Below are 14404 nucleotides of genomic sequence, written 5' to 3'. Positions count from 1 at the left end.
AGTCATGATGGGTCACAAACTCTGCCTGTTTCTCCTAATGTCTCCTAGTTTATGATTCAGAAGACAAAAAGTTATGTCGATATTTAAAGTGATACCACAATAGAGGTATCCAGTAAATCTCAACAGGGCATATAGTAGAAATCAAAAATATTTGCCCTCCTGTGAATTTTGTTTTGGCGACGCAATGGCGCAGTAAGTAGTCCTGTTGCCTCGCAGCAAGAAGGTCGCTGGTTCAAGCCTCAGCTGGGTCAGTTGGCGTTTCTGTGTGGAGTTTGCATGTTCTCCCTGTATTCACGTGGGTTTCCTCTGGGTGCTCCGGTTTCCCACACAGTCCAAAGACATGTGGTACAGGTGAATTGGGTGAGCTAAATTGTCGTAGAGTATGAGTGTGAATGAGTGTGTATGGATGTTTCCCAGAGATGGGTTGCAGCTGGAAGGGCATCCGCTGCGTAAAAACATGTGCTGGTTAAGTTGCCGGTTTATTCCGCTGTGGTGACCCCAGATTAATAAAGGGACTAAGCCGAAAAGAAAATGAATGAATGAATTTTGTTTTCTTTTACAAATATTTTCCAAATGATGTTTAACAGAGCACGGAATTTTTCTATATTATTTATTCTTCTAGAGAACATCTTATTTGTTTATTTTTTGGATAAAAACAGTTTTAATAATAATTAAAAAAAACTATTTTAGGGTCAAAATGAAGCAATTTGTTTGGGATAGCCTACTGAACAAACCACTGTTTTACAATGACTTGCTTAATTACTGTGTCCTAGTTTAGTCTTTAAATGTCACTTTAATCTGAATACTAGTGTCTTGAAAAATATCTAGTCAAATAATATCTGCTGTCATCATGGCAAAGATAAAAAAAAATCAGTAGTTAAAAATGAGTTATTAAAACTATTATGTTTCTAAATGTGTTGAAAAAACTTCTCTTCGTTAAACAGAAATTTGGGGGAAAAAATAAACAAACAGAGGGGCTAATAAATCAGAGGGTTTAATACTTCTGACTTCAACTGTATGTGCAACACTATCCTATAACCGTGAAATGAATTGGTATATATGGAAGTCTGTGTGACTGCATGTTTGTGAGTGTGTGCGTGTGTCTATGTGTGTGTGTGAATGGCAAGTTCAAGCTCAAAGGACTAATTTTAAGAAGTGCGTACTAGATGACTGAAGGATCACATGTGCTGCCACACACACATACTGAGCATAGCTGCAGGTGAAAGGTGATCTGATGCTGTGACATCATTTCATGAGTCATGGAGAAGTGGCTGTGAGGGGAAACTCGACACCCTAAACCTTTCTTTACCCCTCACACTCATGCACGTCCCCACTGTCTGTGCACTGACACATCAGCGCCACTAGGGGGAAGTGCTGCTGTTAAAACCTATGCTTATAAGTTGACGTTTCAGCATTTAATAACAGTGTTAAAGGGGTACATCATCCACAAATTCTAATTCTGTCATCTTTACTCATCCTTCACTTGTATCAAAGTAGTTTGAGCTTATTTTGTTCTGTTGAACACAAAAGAAGATGTTTTTGTAGAAAGCTGGAAACCTGTAATCGTTGACTTTTATTTGTTTTTTCCCATTATGCAAGTGAATAGTTTCAGGTTTCATACACATTTTTACTACTAAAATTCCACGACTTTTCCAGAACTTTCAAGTACATTTTCATGACATGATGTTTCATGCAATGTCTACATATACATGGTAAATAATAAGAAAAACTAATTTATTACAGCATATCATAGAACTCGCAACAATCTGTTTAGTTTAAATTTGTTTTTATATCTATGTAAAATTGATTTTGATAATGCTTACACAGCACTAACAATGTGAGAGCAAGTTTTTGTGAGAGCAAGAACAGAAAAAAGTAAAGACAACTAACGTATATTCAAGTTAAGGCTGCGCAATATATGGTTTCAGCATCGATATCGCAATGTGTGCATCCACAATAGTCACATCGCAGGATATGCAATGTTGGGATTATAGTTTAATATAGAGTTTAATCGTAATGGAGTAAAAGTTTATCATGCATTTTTTAATATATAATATAATTTAATAACTCCTGTAGTATTGAAACAAGTGAAGTGTGAGTAAACAGTGAGTACATTTTAATCTTTAGGTGAACTGTCCCTTTAAGGCCTGTGACTGTGTGAACATTTCAATATTTCACATTTTAAAACATCCGGCCACAATAATTTTAGTAAATAACTTTAATAAAGATGAAATACTATACAATGAAGACTATGCAGTGTTGATTAGTCAATATCTGTACCTGAATATTGAATACCTGAAAACTATAATTCACTTTAATCTTTAATATTTTTTATTTATCTATGCTTGTAATTTCTTTGTTATATATTATTCAAGATTCACTCCCCTACAAAATCCCTCAAATCAATCCAAATAAACTATAAATGATCTGGTGAAATTGTATTCACATTGCAATATATATCACAGAAATACAAAATATGGTAATGTCAGATTTTTCCAATATTGCGCAGCCCTAATTCAACTATACAGATATTTGTTAAACTAATTTCCAAGACTTTTCCAAAACTTTGTGGGTTTTTCTGTTTTTTCCAAAACGTTTCCAGGCCTGGAAAATGCCATGTCAAAATTCCATGACTTTTCCAGGTTTTCCATGACCGTATGAAGTTTCAAGTTTCAAACATTCTTCAAAATATCTTCTTTTGTGTTCAACACAAGCGGGAGGTGACTAAATGATATATTTTTCATTTTGGTCTGAACTATCTCTTTATATAGATTAAATTGGTAGAACTTGTGCATTGTAATGTGTACTTATGGTTTATTTACATTAGTGAGTTAAATAAGGTAACAACTAGGGTAAATGTTAGATTCTGAGAGTTTCAAGTATTGTATATTGTTAATACCCAGTTTATGTGATGTTAATGTTAAGTACATAATATGTAAAAGTGAAACAGAATTTGTAAATTAAAGTGCTACCAGAACAGTACACTTAGGGACAGTACCTAGTTATTATGTGATGACTGATAAGTAAGTTCTACCTGTAAAACAGGACTTAATAAAGTGCTGCCATAAAACTATCAAGAAATACTTTCCATTTTAGTTTCAATACCCTTGTAGGTTTTAACACACTTCATAATAAATGTCACATAAAGCTGTTAGAAGGTTAAGGAGTAAAAAACAAAATAAAATTACCTCTTCATTTACTCACCATCTTTACACCTTCATGAGTTTCTTTCTTCCGTTGAACACAAGATATTTTGAAGAATGATGGTTGCTGGGACTTTCATAGTAAGAAAACAAATCACTATGAAAGTCAGTAGGCCAAAGCAACAAGCATTTCTCAAAATATCTTCTTTGGTTTAACTCAAGAATGAAATTCATAAAGACTTTAAACAATTGAAGGTTGGGTAAATAATGACAGAATCTTCATTTTTGGGTGAATTATCCATTAAAGGGCACCTATGGTGAAAAATCTACTTTTCAAGCTGTTTGGACAAAAATGTGTGTAAGTATAGTGTATAAACTGTCATATTGGGGTGATATAAACAAACCCAGTCCTTTTTTTTCAAATTTAACAACACAAAAACGGTGGACCAATTGGAGCTGTTTTCAGATCGACCGCAACTTTACGTAGGAGTGCGGTCCCCCCGCCCACCAATATTGATTGACAGCTGCACGCATTAACATGTCCGGTAGTCACGTGTATAATCATATAATCAAGACAGGACGAGCGCAAAGCAGCCGGCAATAAAAAGGCTTGTTCAGTTCGCTAGGATCATTAATCATCATCAAATGTGATCAAGAGTGAGTTTCACAAGTTTAAAATGTTTTAAAACAGAGCATGTGTGGAATGAATTACAGCGATTCACTTCAGATTCACTTAATCAGCACAGCCGCTTGTCAGAACAATTATAAAGGAAGAGGCTTCTATCGCGGTTAGTGGACGTTAAATCAGGTTTATTTTGTACATTAATATAAGAGATATCCATACAGCAGTGGATATTAACAGTATCATGTCACATATGCGTGCAAAACGAGTGCAAAGCTTAACGGGCTGTCTCTCTCTTTCTCTCTCTCTCTCTCTCTCTGTGTGTGTGTGTGTGTGTGTGTGTGTCTGAGCTGTGTGTGTGCGTGTGTGTGTGTGTGTGTGTGTGTGTGTGTGTGTGTGTGTGTGTGTGTGTGTGTGTCTGCGCTACGTTTGTGTGTGTGTGTGTGTGTATGTGTGTGTGCTATGTGTTTGTGTCCTTGCTGTGTGTGTGCGTGAACTTTGTAATGACATTGTGTGTGACTCATTGTTGCAAATCCACAAAAAATGCATCAAATACTGATTGTTAAAGTTCTTACTGTAGTATTTCTCACACACGTTACGTGAGATCTGCTTTCTGAGGCAGCCGAGGGTGGCGATTGCTGACAGGCACATGGGAACGGTGGGCGGGGAGGACTAGCCTTAAAGGGCCAGTACAAAAAAACAGCAAAACCTTTTTTCCAGCTATAATATAGACACTTCAAACAGCTATAATAAATAATCTTACGGGTGTTTTGAGCTGAAACTTTACAGATACATTCTAGGGACACAAAAGACTTATTAAATATATTATATATTAAATATGAAAAAAGGGGTAACCTATGTGCCCTTTAAGTCAATGGAAAAGTGCTAGATGTGTGTGCATTTACCGAGGTAGCGTGTTGCCGTCTACTTTAAACTCTCTGAAGTTTCTTTCATACTGAGGAAGCTCCACAGACTCTTTCAGCCACTCCACTACATCCTCTAGCGTCCAGTTGTGCACTGACCAGGAAAAAGAGAGAAAGTGTTAAGACACATTGGGCACGCTTTAACTATAAATACGTAATCCCTTAATACACAAAAGTGACAGATGATTCATGAGCTCAGTATTCTTATATTTTGCCTTTGCTCCATGTATGTAGATTAGCAGAATAAATCACACAATACAGAACATTATTTCTCAAATATTTGAAGCCACACTAAAATATGAAATCTAGCCAAAACATTATACAATAATAAAAAAATCATTAAGAATGAGCAAAATGATTATAGATTCAGGTCACAAAAAATAAATTGTGAAATCAATTCTGACTCTTTGTACAGATGTCAAATGATCTTCTGTTAAAGCTCAACATAACACGATCATCTGATTTCACACTAACTCATGTTAGTTCATGCAGCTCTAGTGCTGTTGACATTGTCTACCTCACCTAAATCCGAGATGTTTATTTTATTATTTTTATTTTATTTTATTTTATTTTAAATATATTTCTTTTCTTTTGTTTTATTTTATTTCTACACACTGCGCCTCTGTGTTACCCTTTATTTTATTTTATTTTATTTATTTTAAATATATTTATTTTATTTTATTTCCACTGCACCACTGTGTCAACCTTTATTTTATTTTATTTATTTTTAAATATATTTATTTTATTTTATTTCTACTGCACCACTGTCACCCTTTATTTTATTTTAAATATATATTTTTCTTTTTTTTCTACCCACTGTGCCGACGTGTCGCCCTTCATTTATTTTTTTTTATTTATTTTTTTTTTTTGCCCACAAGTGACTCATACAGAATATGTTTTTCTCATGACAGTGTGAACTACTGTAGGGCTGTTTGATATTGAAGAATATATTAAATATGTGATAGCATGTGATATTCAATACATTCATTCAATTTCCACAGCGGAATGAACGACCAACTTTTTCAGCATATGTTTTATGCAGCGGATGCCCTTCCAGCCGCAACCCATCATTGGGAAACATCCATACACACTCTTGCATTCACACTCATACACTACGGACAATTTAGCTTACACAATTCCCCTATACCGCATGTCTTTGGACTGTGAGGGAAACCAGAGCACCCGAAGGAAACCCACGCCAACACGGGAAGAACATGCAAACTCCACACAGAAATGCCAACTGACCCAGCCAAGGCTTGAACCAGCGACCTTCTTGCTGTGAGGCGATCATGCTACCCACTGCGCCGTTTCATGTTATTTCAGAGAATAAAAAGCATCAATACAACTTCTGGCCAGTGAATGGCCATGTTTTACTATTGCATAAAGCAAATTAGAAAATTTAACAATGTAAACAAAATGTTTCATTACCATTTTTCTCCACTGGTACAGTAATATCAGCAGGGTTCCCCAGTTTAACCCTAATATCAAATTCCTTGACTTTCAATGACTGAAAAGCTGTATTTCAATGACATCTAATAAATGTAAGCGCAGGCTGCTGTTGTGCTTATATATTAAAGATATGACATTAAAATAATGTAAAACTAATATTAAATTGGTTTTAGCTTGCTATAGACCAATTTGAGGAATGTAAACAATAACAATCGTCCTAATGTATTTCCTGTTTCAGATTTTTAATTTCTTCTTAGAATCCAAAAAGGTCCACATATTGATAAATAATGTTATGAGAGCTGTTTTAATGTGAAGATATGATTGAAATGCCTCTTGTTACAGTTAGGAATTAGTTTCATAACAAGCAGGAAATGTTCATGGGCCAATAACATGACCATATTGAAAAGGTCTATACATATATGATAGTCGATATTTGATGTGGATCATCACCTTTCATCATAGTTGTTCAACTATTGAACAATGCCCATTCTTAGGACAATTTTGAAAAATGTTTTTGATCCACATTAAATGTTGACGACTGTATGTACTATATATACACACACATCACATATGATACTGTCACACTTTATTAAAGGTATCTTTTCCATGTTTTGTCCTATCCTGTTACAGCATTGATATTGAACAAATGACAGGAGATGATATTTTACAAACAGCATGTCCTCACAAGAAACGATGTGATAATATTCTAGAAATAAGCAATCAGTCTGTTCACGCCAGACGTGATACGGCAAATCAATCAAAAATCACAGCCAATCAGAAGGGCATATGGGGTTCTTTTTGCTAGTGCATTTAATCAGTTCAAACGATTCTATAATAACACAGTAAGAGATGCGTACAATCTTTGTCATGGAATAAGCCTGCTGGTTCGCACTGAGGTCACAATTTTAACATTTGTATTTGCTTCACTTGCCAGATCTAAAGTAAATTATTTATTTTATTTTATTATAATTATTACATACAAAATAAAAAAAAGGTTTCACACACCTTACATTTTCAGATGTCAGAGTTCAGTGTGTTCTCTCAGCTTGTCATCATATGAAAACCGTGTACTCAAACAAGTGCTGTACATGTGGCTCTTCACCACAATTAAATTAATTGCTTTTGTGAACGAATCCATTGCTGCTCATATTTCAGGGACTCTACCATCATATTTCGCACTCAAGCTGAAATGAATTCAGACCCAAACAACAGTGTGTATTTGCTGTGTAATATCTACACAACAGAGCAAGCCAGCGTGTTCTCAGATTTCATCTCAGAGCCTCAACAGAGTGTGAGGCTGTAAGTTGCCATCACTTTATATGAAAAGCTCAATGGGAAACATGCAATCCTTCTTTAGGCCTGTGTGTGTAAGTCGAGTCCATTTAATGACATTCTTTCATTCATTCATTTTCCTTCGGCTTAGTCCCTTTTTTTCATCAGGGGTCACCACAGTGGAATGAACCGCCAACTTATCCAGCATATGTTTTACACAGCAGATGCCCTTCCAGCCGCAACCCAGCACTGGGAAACCATTCAATGACTTGTATCAGTCAAATAAATTTTACATTTGAATGAATGATCAAATTGTTATATGAATGTATTTTCCCTTTTTTTCTCTTTCTTTTGAGTTTTACTAACATCTACCCCAATCCCAAACTCAACCTCAAAGTAACCTATTGTGTTTATTAACGTCTATACCCACAGTATAGATGTTAATAGGAAATAAATTAATTTAATCCTTTTTGGAATAAGGCTGTAACATAAAAAAATGTGGAAAAAGTGAAGCGCTAATACTTTCTGGATGCACTGTATCTCAACCCTAAACCCAACCTCACGGTAACCTGTTGTTTTATTAATGCCTACACCTGCACCAACCCTAAACCCAACCTCACGGTAACCTGTTGTTTTATTAATGTCTACACCTGCACCAACCCTAAACCCAACCTCACGGTAACCTGTTGTTTTATTAATGCCTACACCTGCACTAACCCTAAACCCAACCATCACGCGCCAACCTCACGGTAACCTGTTGTTAATGCCTACCTGCACCAACCCTAAACCCAACCTCACGGTAACCTGTTGTTTATTAATGTCTACACCTGCACCAACCCTAAACCCAACCTCACGGTAACCTGTTGTTTTATTAATGCCTACACCTGCACCAACCCTAAACCCAACCTCACGGTAACCTGTTGTTTTATTAATGTCTACACCTACACCAACCCTAAACCCAACCCAGCTTTTTAAGGTGTAAAACAACCAATATATATATATATATATATATATATATATATATATATATATATATATATATATATATATATATATATATATATATATATATATATTTTTTTTTTTTTTTTTATTCTCACACTTATTTCAATGTCTTTTCTGCCCTCATGAGGCAATAACTAAAAACAACAAATTGCTTATTTTTGTGCACACTTGACAAATAAAGCTCATTCTTATTCTTCCTGGATTTGTGACATCACTACACTGTAAAAAATGCAGGGCTGCACAATTCATTCATATTGTCACAACACAAATCGATTAAGTTAACGTAACTAACATAAGTGGATTGAACATAAAACTAGGGTTGTGCGATTTGGGGAAAATATCTAATTGCAATTTTTTTTTAACAGATATTGCGATTTGTATTTGATTTGCAACTTAATTTTGTAGTCAAGCTTCAGTTGAATAATCTGTTTAGTAGCTTCTTACTGCTAAAATTCAAAAGGAAGTGAAAACATTAACTTACTTAAACATTTATTCAAATCCCAACCTCAAGTTTTATTTTGTGTAATTTTGTATAAACTATTCCTTTAATCAATTTAATTAAAGACTTAAAGAACGTGTGTATACTTGCTTTGGACACATCCTGTTCAGTAAGTTTAAATAATTCCACCTTTCTATTATTTGCATGTTAATAATGAATCTGTCCTTCCATCTAAAATCCATCTGTTGTGGTATAAACCGCAGCATCTCTACTGATGGACACATTTAATCTTTACCTTCTGATATTTTCCAGCCCCTCCACAACTCCTCCACCGTGATGTGCTGGTCCTCTCGGTGGAGATTACTGTGTTTATTGGTCTGGTGCTGCTTCATGTCCTCTATGATAAACTGCAGAAGAACAGCATAACATTAATGCTCAGACCACAGGAAAATGACTGGCTTCATGGTACAAGTGACTCTAATAGATCATCTGATGCTTTCAAATATATCTTTCAAAATTATGCAAATATTTTTCATGCAAAAAATACTATCAGATCTTTAGCTTTATGTGTCATTATTATTTCAGCAGATGCTTATAAGCAAAGCAAAGTGATTAATGATAATGAGTCAACAACACGTGCAATACAGTTTTAAAAAAGTAGGTTGAAGATTGCATGACTAGAGGAGAATTTATTGTGCAATAAAGCTGTTAGAATGTGACAAGCGCTCTAGATAAGTGTGAAGCTCTCTATGGCCATGTCTGTGTCAACTCTTTATCGCTCTGTGGTTTCGCATGTGTGTTTGCTCAGTGCACATACATGCCTAAAACGTTCTACTCTGTTTATGTATTATGCTGATATGCTCACAGGCTCATACCAACAAATGCGGGACAAGACATCGTTAAAATCCTGTAGGTTTATTTAGCAACACTCTCTCACACACACACACTCAGGAATCTGCTGTGTCCTGAAAGAGGACACCATCTTCCAGTGGCTGTAAGAAGGAGAAATTCTTGGGCCTCTTCTTGAAACACTTCTGGATCCCAGAAGCACCTGCCATGACCAGAAACAATCCTTCCCAAAACACACGTCACGTCCTCAGAAACCACACACATATATACTAGAAGCCTTTTTTAAAAATAAGGAAAAATTATTTTTTTACTTATGATCTTGAAAAACTGACGTGTGTTTGTGTAGACAAACCCTACAACTCCTTTAACTTCAGGATGCGCAGTTATTATTATTTTATATAACAGAATACAGTGCTCAGCATATTTAAGTACACTCCTCAAAAATCTATCTTTTAAATTGATATTTTTAATAGGAAGCTATACAATATTAAAATTTGTACATATACAAGTCAGAACTATTAGCCCTCCTTTGAATTTTTTTGCTTTTTTAAATATTTCCCAAATGATGCTTAACAGATTCAGGACATTTTCACAGTATGTCTGATAAATTTTTTCTTCTGGAGAAAGTCTTATTTGTTTTATTTCGACTGGAATAAAAGCAGCTTTTAGTTTTTTAAACACCATTTTAAGGTCAAAATTATTAGCCCCTTTAAGCTATTTATTTTTTTTCGATAGAACAAACCATCATTATACAATAACTTGCCTAATTACCCTAACCTGCCTAGTTAACGTTAAGAACCTAGTTAAGCATTTAAATGTCACTTTAAGCTGTATAGAAGTGTCTTGAAAAATATCTAGTAAAATATTATTTACTGCCATCATGGCAAAGATAAAAACAAATCAGGTTTTAGAGATGAGTTATTTATTATGTTTAGAAATGTGTTTTAGAAATCTGCTCTCCGTTAAACGGCGGGTTAATAATTCAAGGGGGCTAATAATTCAGGGGGGCTAATAATTCTGACTTCAACTGTACATTAGTTTAGTCAGTACTAAAGCCAAATCTTGAGCTTATCTAACAAAATAACTTACGATAAGGGTCCAACAAGTAGTGCACCCGAATTTATATGTTATAATAAATATTAAATACAAATTTAAAAATAGGAAAAATCAAGAGAAGCAAACAAAAAAAAGGAAAAATTTAGTTTTGTAGGTTATAATTTATTTTTGCAATATTTGGCGTGAATTTAATTGTAATATCTTTCAATTACTCAATATGTTTGTTGACTAAAATATTATTTTAATAAAAATATCTGTTTATTAAATCTGTTTTGTTCAAATGCAGCAAAATACATTGCCAATATTCACTAAGAAAATGGAGAAAAATATTTATTTTCAAAATGGAGTCGACTCAATTATGCTGTGCACTGTATATTCAACTTTGATATATTGTCATGTTTAATTTGATAAAATGTGTGTATTCATATACTACATGTCTACACTGAAAAGGCTACATCAGAGAAAAGAGATGAATTCCGAAGACTTGTGCTTTGTGGGATTTATGCTTTTCTGTAGAGTAAGTATTCACCAGACGTGTGAGAAGAATGATCTGAACCTCAAACACGCAAACACACACATGCATGCATGCACAAACACTTGTGTATGTAGTTTACATGGATTCTACACAGACGCGATGTTTGTATACTGTATAGATGTATAAAATGTTATAATCTATATACTTTATGTACTGTGCAACTCAGGGGTATTAAACTCAATTCCTGGAGGACCGGAGCTCTGCAGAGTTTAGTTCCAACCCTGCTTCAATGCACCTATCTGTAGGTATCAAACAACCCTCAAGCATTCAATTAGTTTGATAAGGTGTGCATAATTAAGGTTAGAACTAAACTGTGCAAAGCTGTGGTTTAACACTTGAGTTTAATACCTGTGGTGTAACTGTATACACAACTATCTGCATTTTTAAAAAGTATCATTTATAAGCTTGCTTCCTTATCAGGGAAAAAAGTGTTTATCAAATAATTATAATCAGCCATTATAATGCTTGAATTCTGTCCATAGAATTTAGGGAATACTTTAATCACACGTACACAAACATATAACTGTACAAATGTCTATTCAAGTTTTAGGAACAACAAATAATAACTTGACTTCCATTTGATCATTTGGTATCAGAAGTGGCTTATATGAAAGGCAAAGGCCTCTAGATTACACTTATTTTACCAAAATAAAATATGATCATGCCTTGATTTTTAATGATTTCATTAGGACAGTAAGGTCTGACTTTGCTTAGACAAAAGTCTTGTCACTTAACAGGAATAATGTCCAGTATAGAATATAAAGTCATGCTGCAGTGGAAAAAGAATGAATATTGTGTATGACAATCATGAGCTTGGAGGACTGCATCCATACATCTCTGACTCAATGACTCAAATCACTCAATTTATTAATAAAGTCATCTGGAATGGCAAAGAACGCGTTCTTGCAGGAATCCCAGAGTTCATCAAGATTCTTTGATTCATCATCAATGCCTCCTCCTTCATCTTACCCTAGACATGCTCAATAATGTTCATGCCTGGTGACTGGGCTGGCCAATCCTGGAGCACCTTGAGCTTTTTTGCTTTCAGGGACTTTGATGTGGAGGCTGAAGTATGAGAGAGCACTATCCTGCTGAAGAATTCACCCTCTCCTGTGGGTTGTATTGTAATAGGCAGCACAAATGTCTTGATACGTCAGGCTGTTGATGTTGCCATCCACTCTGCAGATCTCTCACATGCCCCACACTGAATGTAACCCCAAACCATGATTTTTCCTTCACCAAACTTGACAAATTTCTATGAGAATCTTGGCTCCGTGTGGGTTCCAGTAGGTTTTCTGCAGTATTTGTGATGATTGGGATGCAGTTCAACAGATGATTCATTGGAAAAATCTACCTTCTGATACTTTTCTCAAATGATCAGAAGTCAAGTTATTATTTGTTGCTCTTACAACTGGGATAGACGACAATACTTTTGTAAGGTATTGTACATATATGGTTTATGAGGATAGACACAATGTATTTTATACAGAAAAAATGCTTATTATATAGCTCACACAACCCTCAGAGGAACTCTGTTGCTTATTTTGAATGTAGAAAAAAAGTTAAGTATGATTTTTTAAGTGCTTTGAATTATGAAGACAGAAGACATGTCCTTGTAAACAACCTTAATAGAGTACATCTAGGCCATATCCCTGTAATTACAATTATACAATTATTCTTGTAAATCTTGTAACCTGCTCTCATTATGAATGGGGGCATTTGAACTATTCAAAAAGAGATTGAATTTAGTTAAATAACACAAATGCATAATTATATAGATAATAAAATAGTTTCTACATGAAAATGTGAATTAAATTATACATTACTAAAAGAACAAATTTAATTTAAAACATTTTCATTCCACAAAAATTTGTTAGAGTAAAATAATTCACCTAAATGTGTGTGTGTGTGTGTGTGTGACAAAATGGCAATTAACAAGCATAAATCATGTAATGGTCAAGATTATATTTAACTGGCACAGAATGTGTTGAATGTTTAGATCACGTTTAGGAAGCCATGCATATCCATGTAACATTATAACACTTCTTTTATACCTTAAATCTAATTATATACAAGCCCTTCATGAATATGCATGGAGCTTTGATCACGTGTATACACCAACACACATACACACAGTAATATAGTATCCCTATGGGAGAAGTACTCATATGTCAATGGTCTCTCCTTGCAAGCAAAAACCAATGTCAACTTTGCCCTTTGAGGTCTCTGGAAGGCTTAAGCTTTACTGACCTGTTTTAAGCCCCCCCGACCCCTCCACAAAATGCATGTACATAAACAGACACATAACACCACACCCAATTCTATTAAATTAGATTAAGGTCAAACAAATTAGGTTTTGCTCACCTCCACACTCTCGTTCACTTCAATGGCTCCATCGTTATCATCATCAAGCTGCTTGTGAATGTGCCGAAGCGCCTCTAAACTGAAGCGGTCAGCTTCATTCGTACATGGAGGCATGACTGCTGAGCATGGGTCTGCAAAAAAAAAAAAAAAAAAGCACAATTAACCTTTATACAGATATACAATTGACTCATTAATAAGCTCCTCCCCTTGAGGGCAGATCTGCAAATGGCAGTTGAGTATCAGCTGCACAGGGTCCAGGGCCTGTATTCATGAAAATTCTTAGTGCAAAGAAATGCTCCTCATGACAAAACTCTGGGAAATTTCTAACTAAATGCGATATGACAAAATTCTAGCAATAAGCAATTTGACATGAAAGAAATGTTGACATACATTTAAATGCCAGTCATTATATATTTATAATCTTTAATCTAACTAATACATATTAAACCTCTTCATCATGTGGTGACATTCAGAAACATAAATGATAAGCTGTAGCTTCTAGTTTGCTATTAGCACTGAAATATTTGGTAGTGGTGGGCAGAGTGAGGCTTCATGAACAACTGAAACAGTTGAAGCAAACTTGTCGAAGCTACGAAACGTTTCGAAACCCGTCTCTACAGTGACACCTAGTGGTCATTTTTATTCAGCTTTAGCATAGAAACAGTTTAGCAAATTGAGGCATTAAACCCCACATTGTAGAGTTGAGGTTTCAAGTGATTTAGTGAAGCGGTGAGAGTTCCTGACTGG

The 14404-nt window shown here is 34.9% G+C and overlaps 1 protein-coding gene across 1 annotated transcript in view; it reads right to left on the bottom strand.

Annotated features, from left to right (window-relative positions):
* The window catches only part of stim2b (stromal interaction molecule 2b), a 103175-nt gene that overhangs the window by 18529 nt on the left and 70242 nt on the right, over positions 1-14404 (bottom strand). The window contains exons 2-4 of the mRNA XM_056462281.1: positions 13658-13788; positions 9149-9260; positions 4671-4782 (exon numbers count right to left, since the gene is read on the bottom strand). Coding sequence (XP_056318256.1) covers positions 4671-4782; positions 9149-9260; positions 13658-13788 — 355 coding nt within the window. The remainder of the gene's footprint in view (positions 1-4670; positions 4783-9148; positions 9261-13657; positions 13789-14404) is intronic.

The sequence above is a fragment of the Danio aesculapii genome, chromosome 7, assembly GCF_903798145.1.
Source record: "Danio aesculapii chromosome 7, fDanAes4.1, whole genome shotgun sequence".
In the NCBI taxonomy this organism is placed as follows: domain Eukaryota; kingdom Metazoa; phylum Chordata; class Actinopteri; order Cypriniformes; family Danionidae; genus Danio; species Danio aesculapii.
Note: the sequence above shows the minus strand (reverse complement) of the source record. Positions and strands in the feature narration are given on the sequence as shown.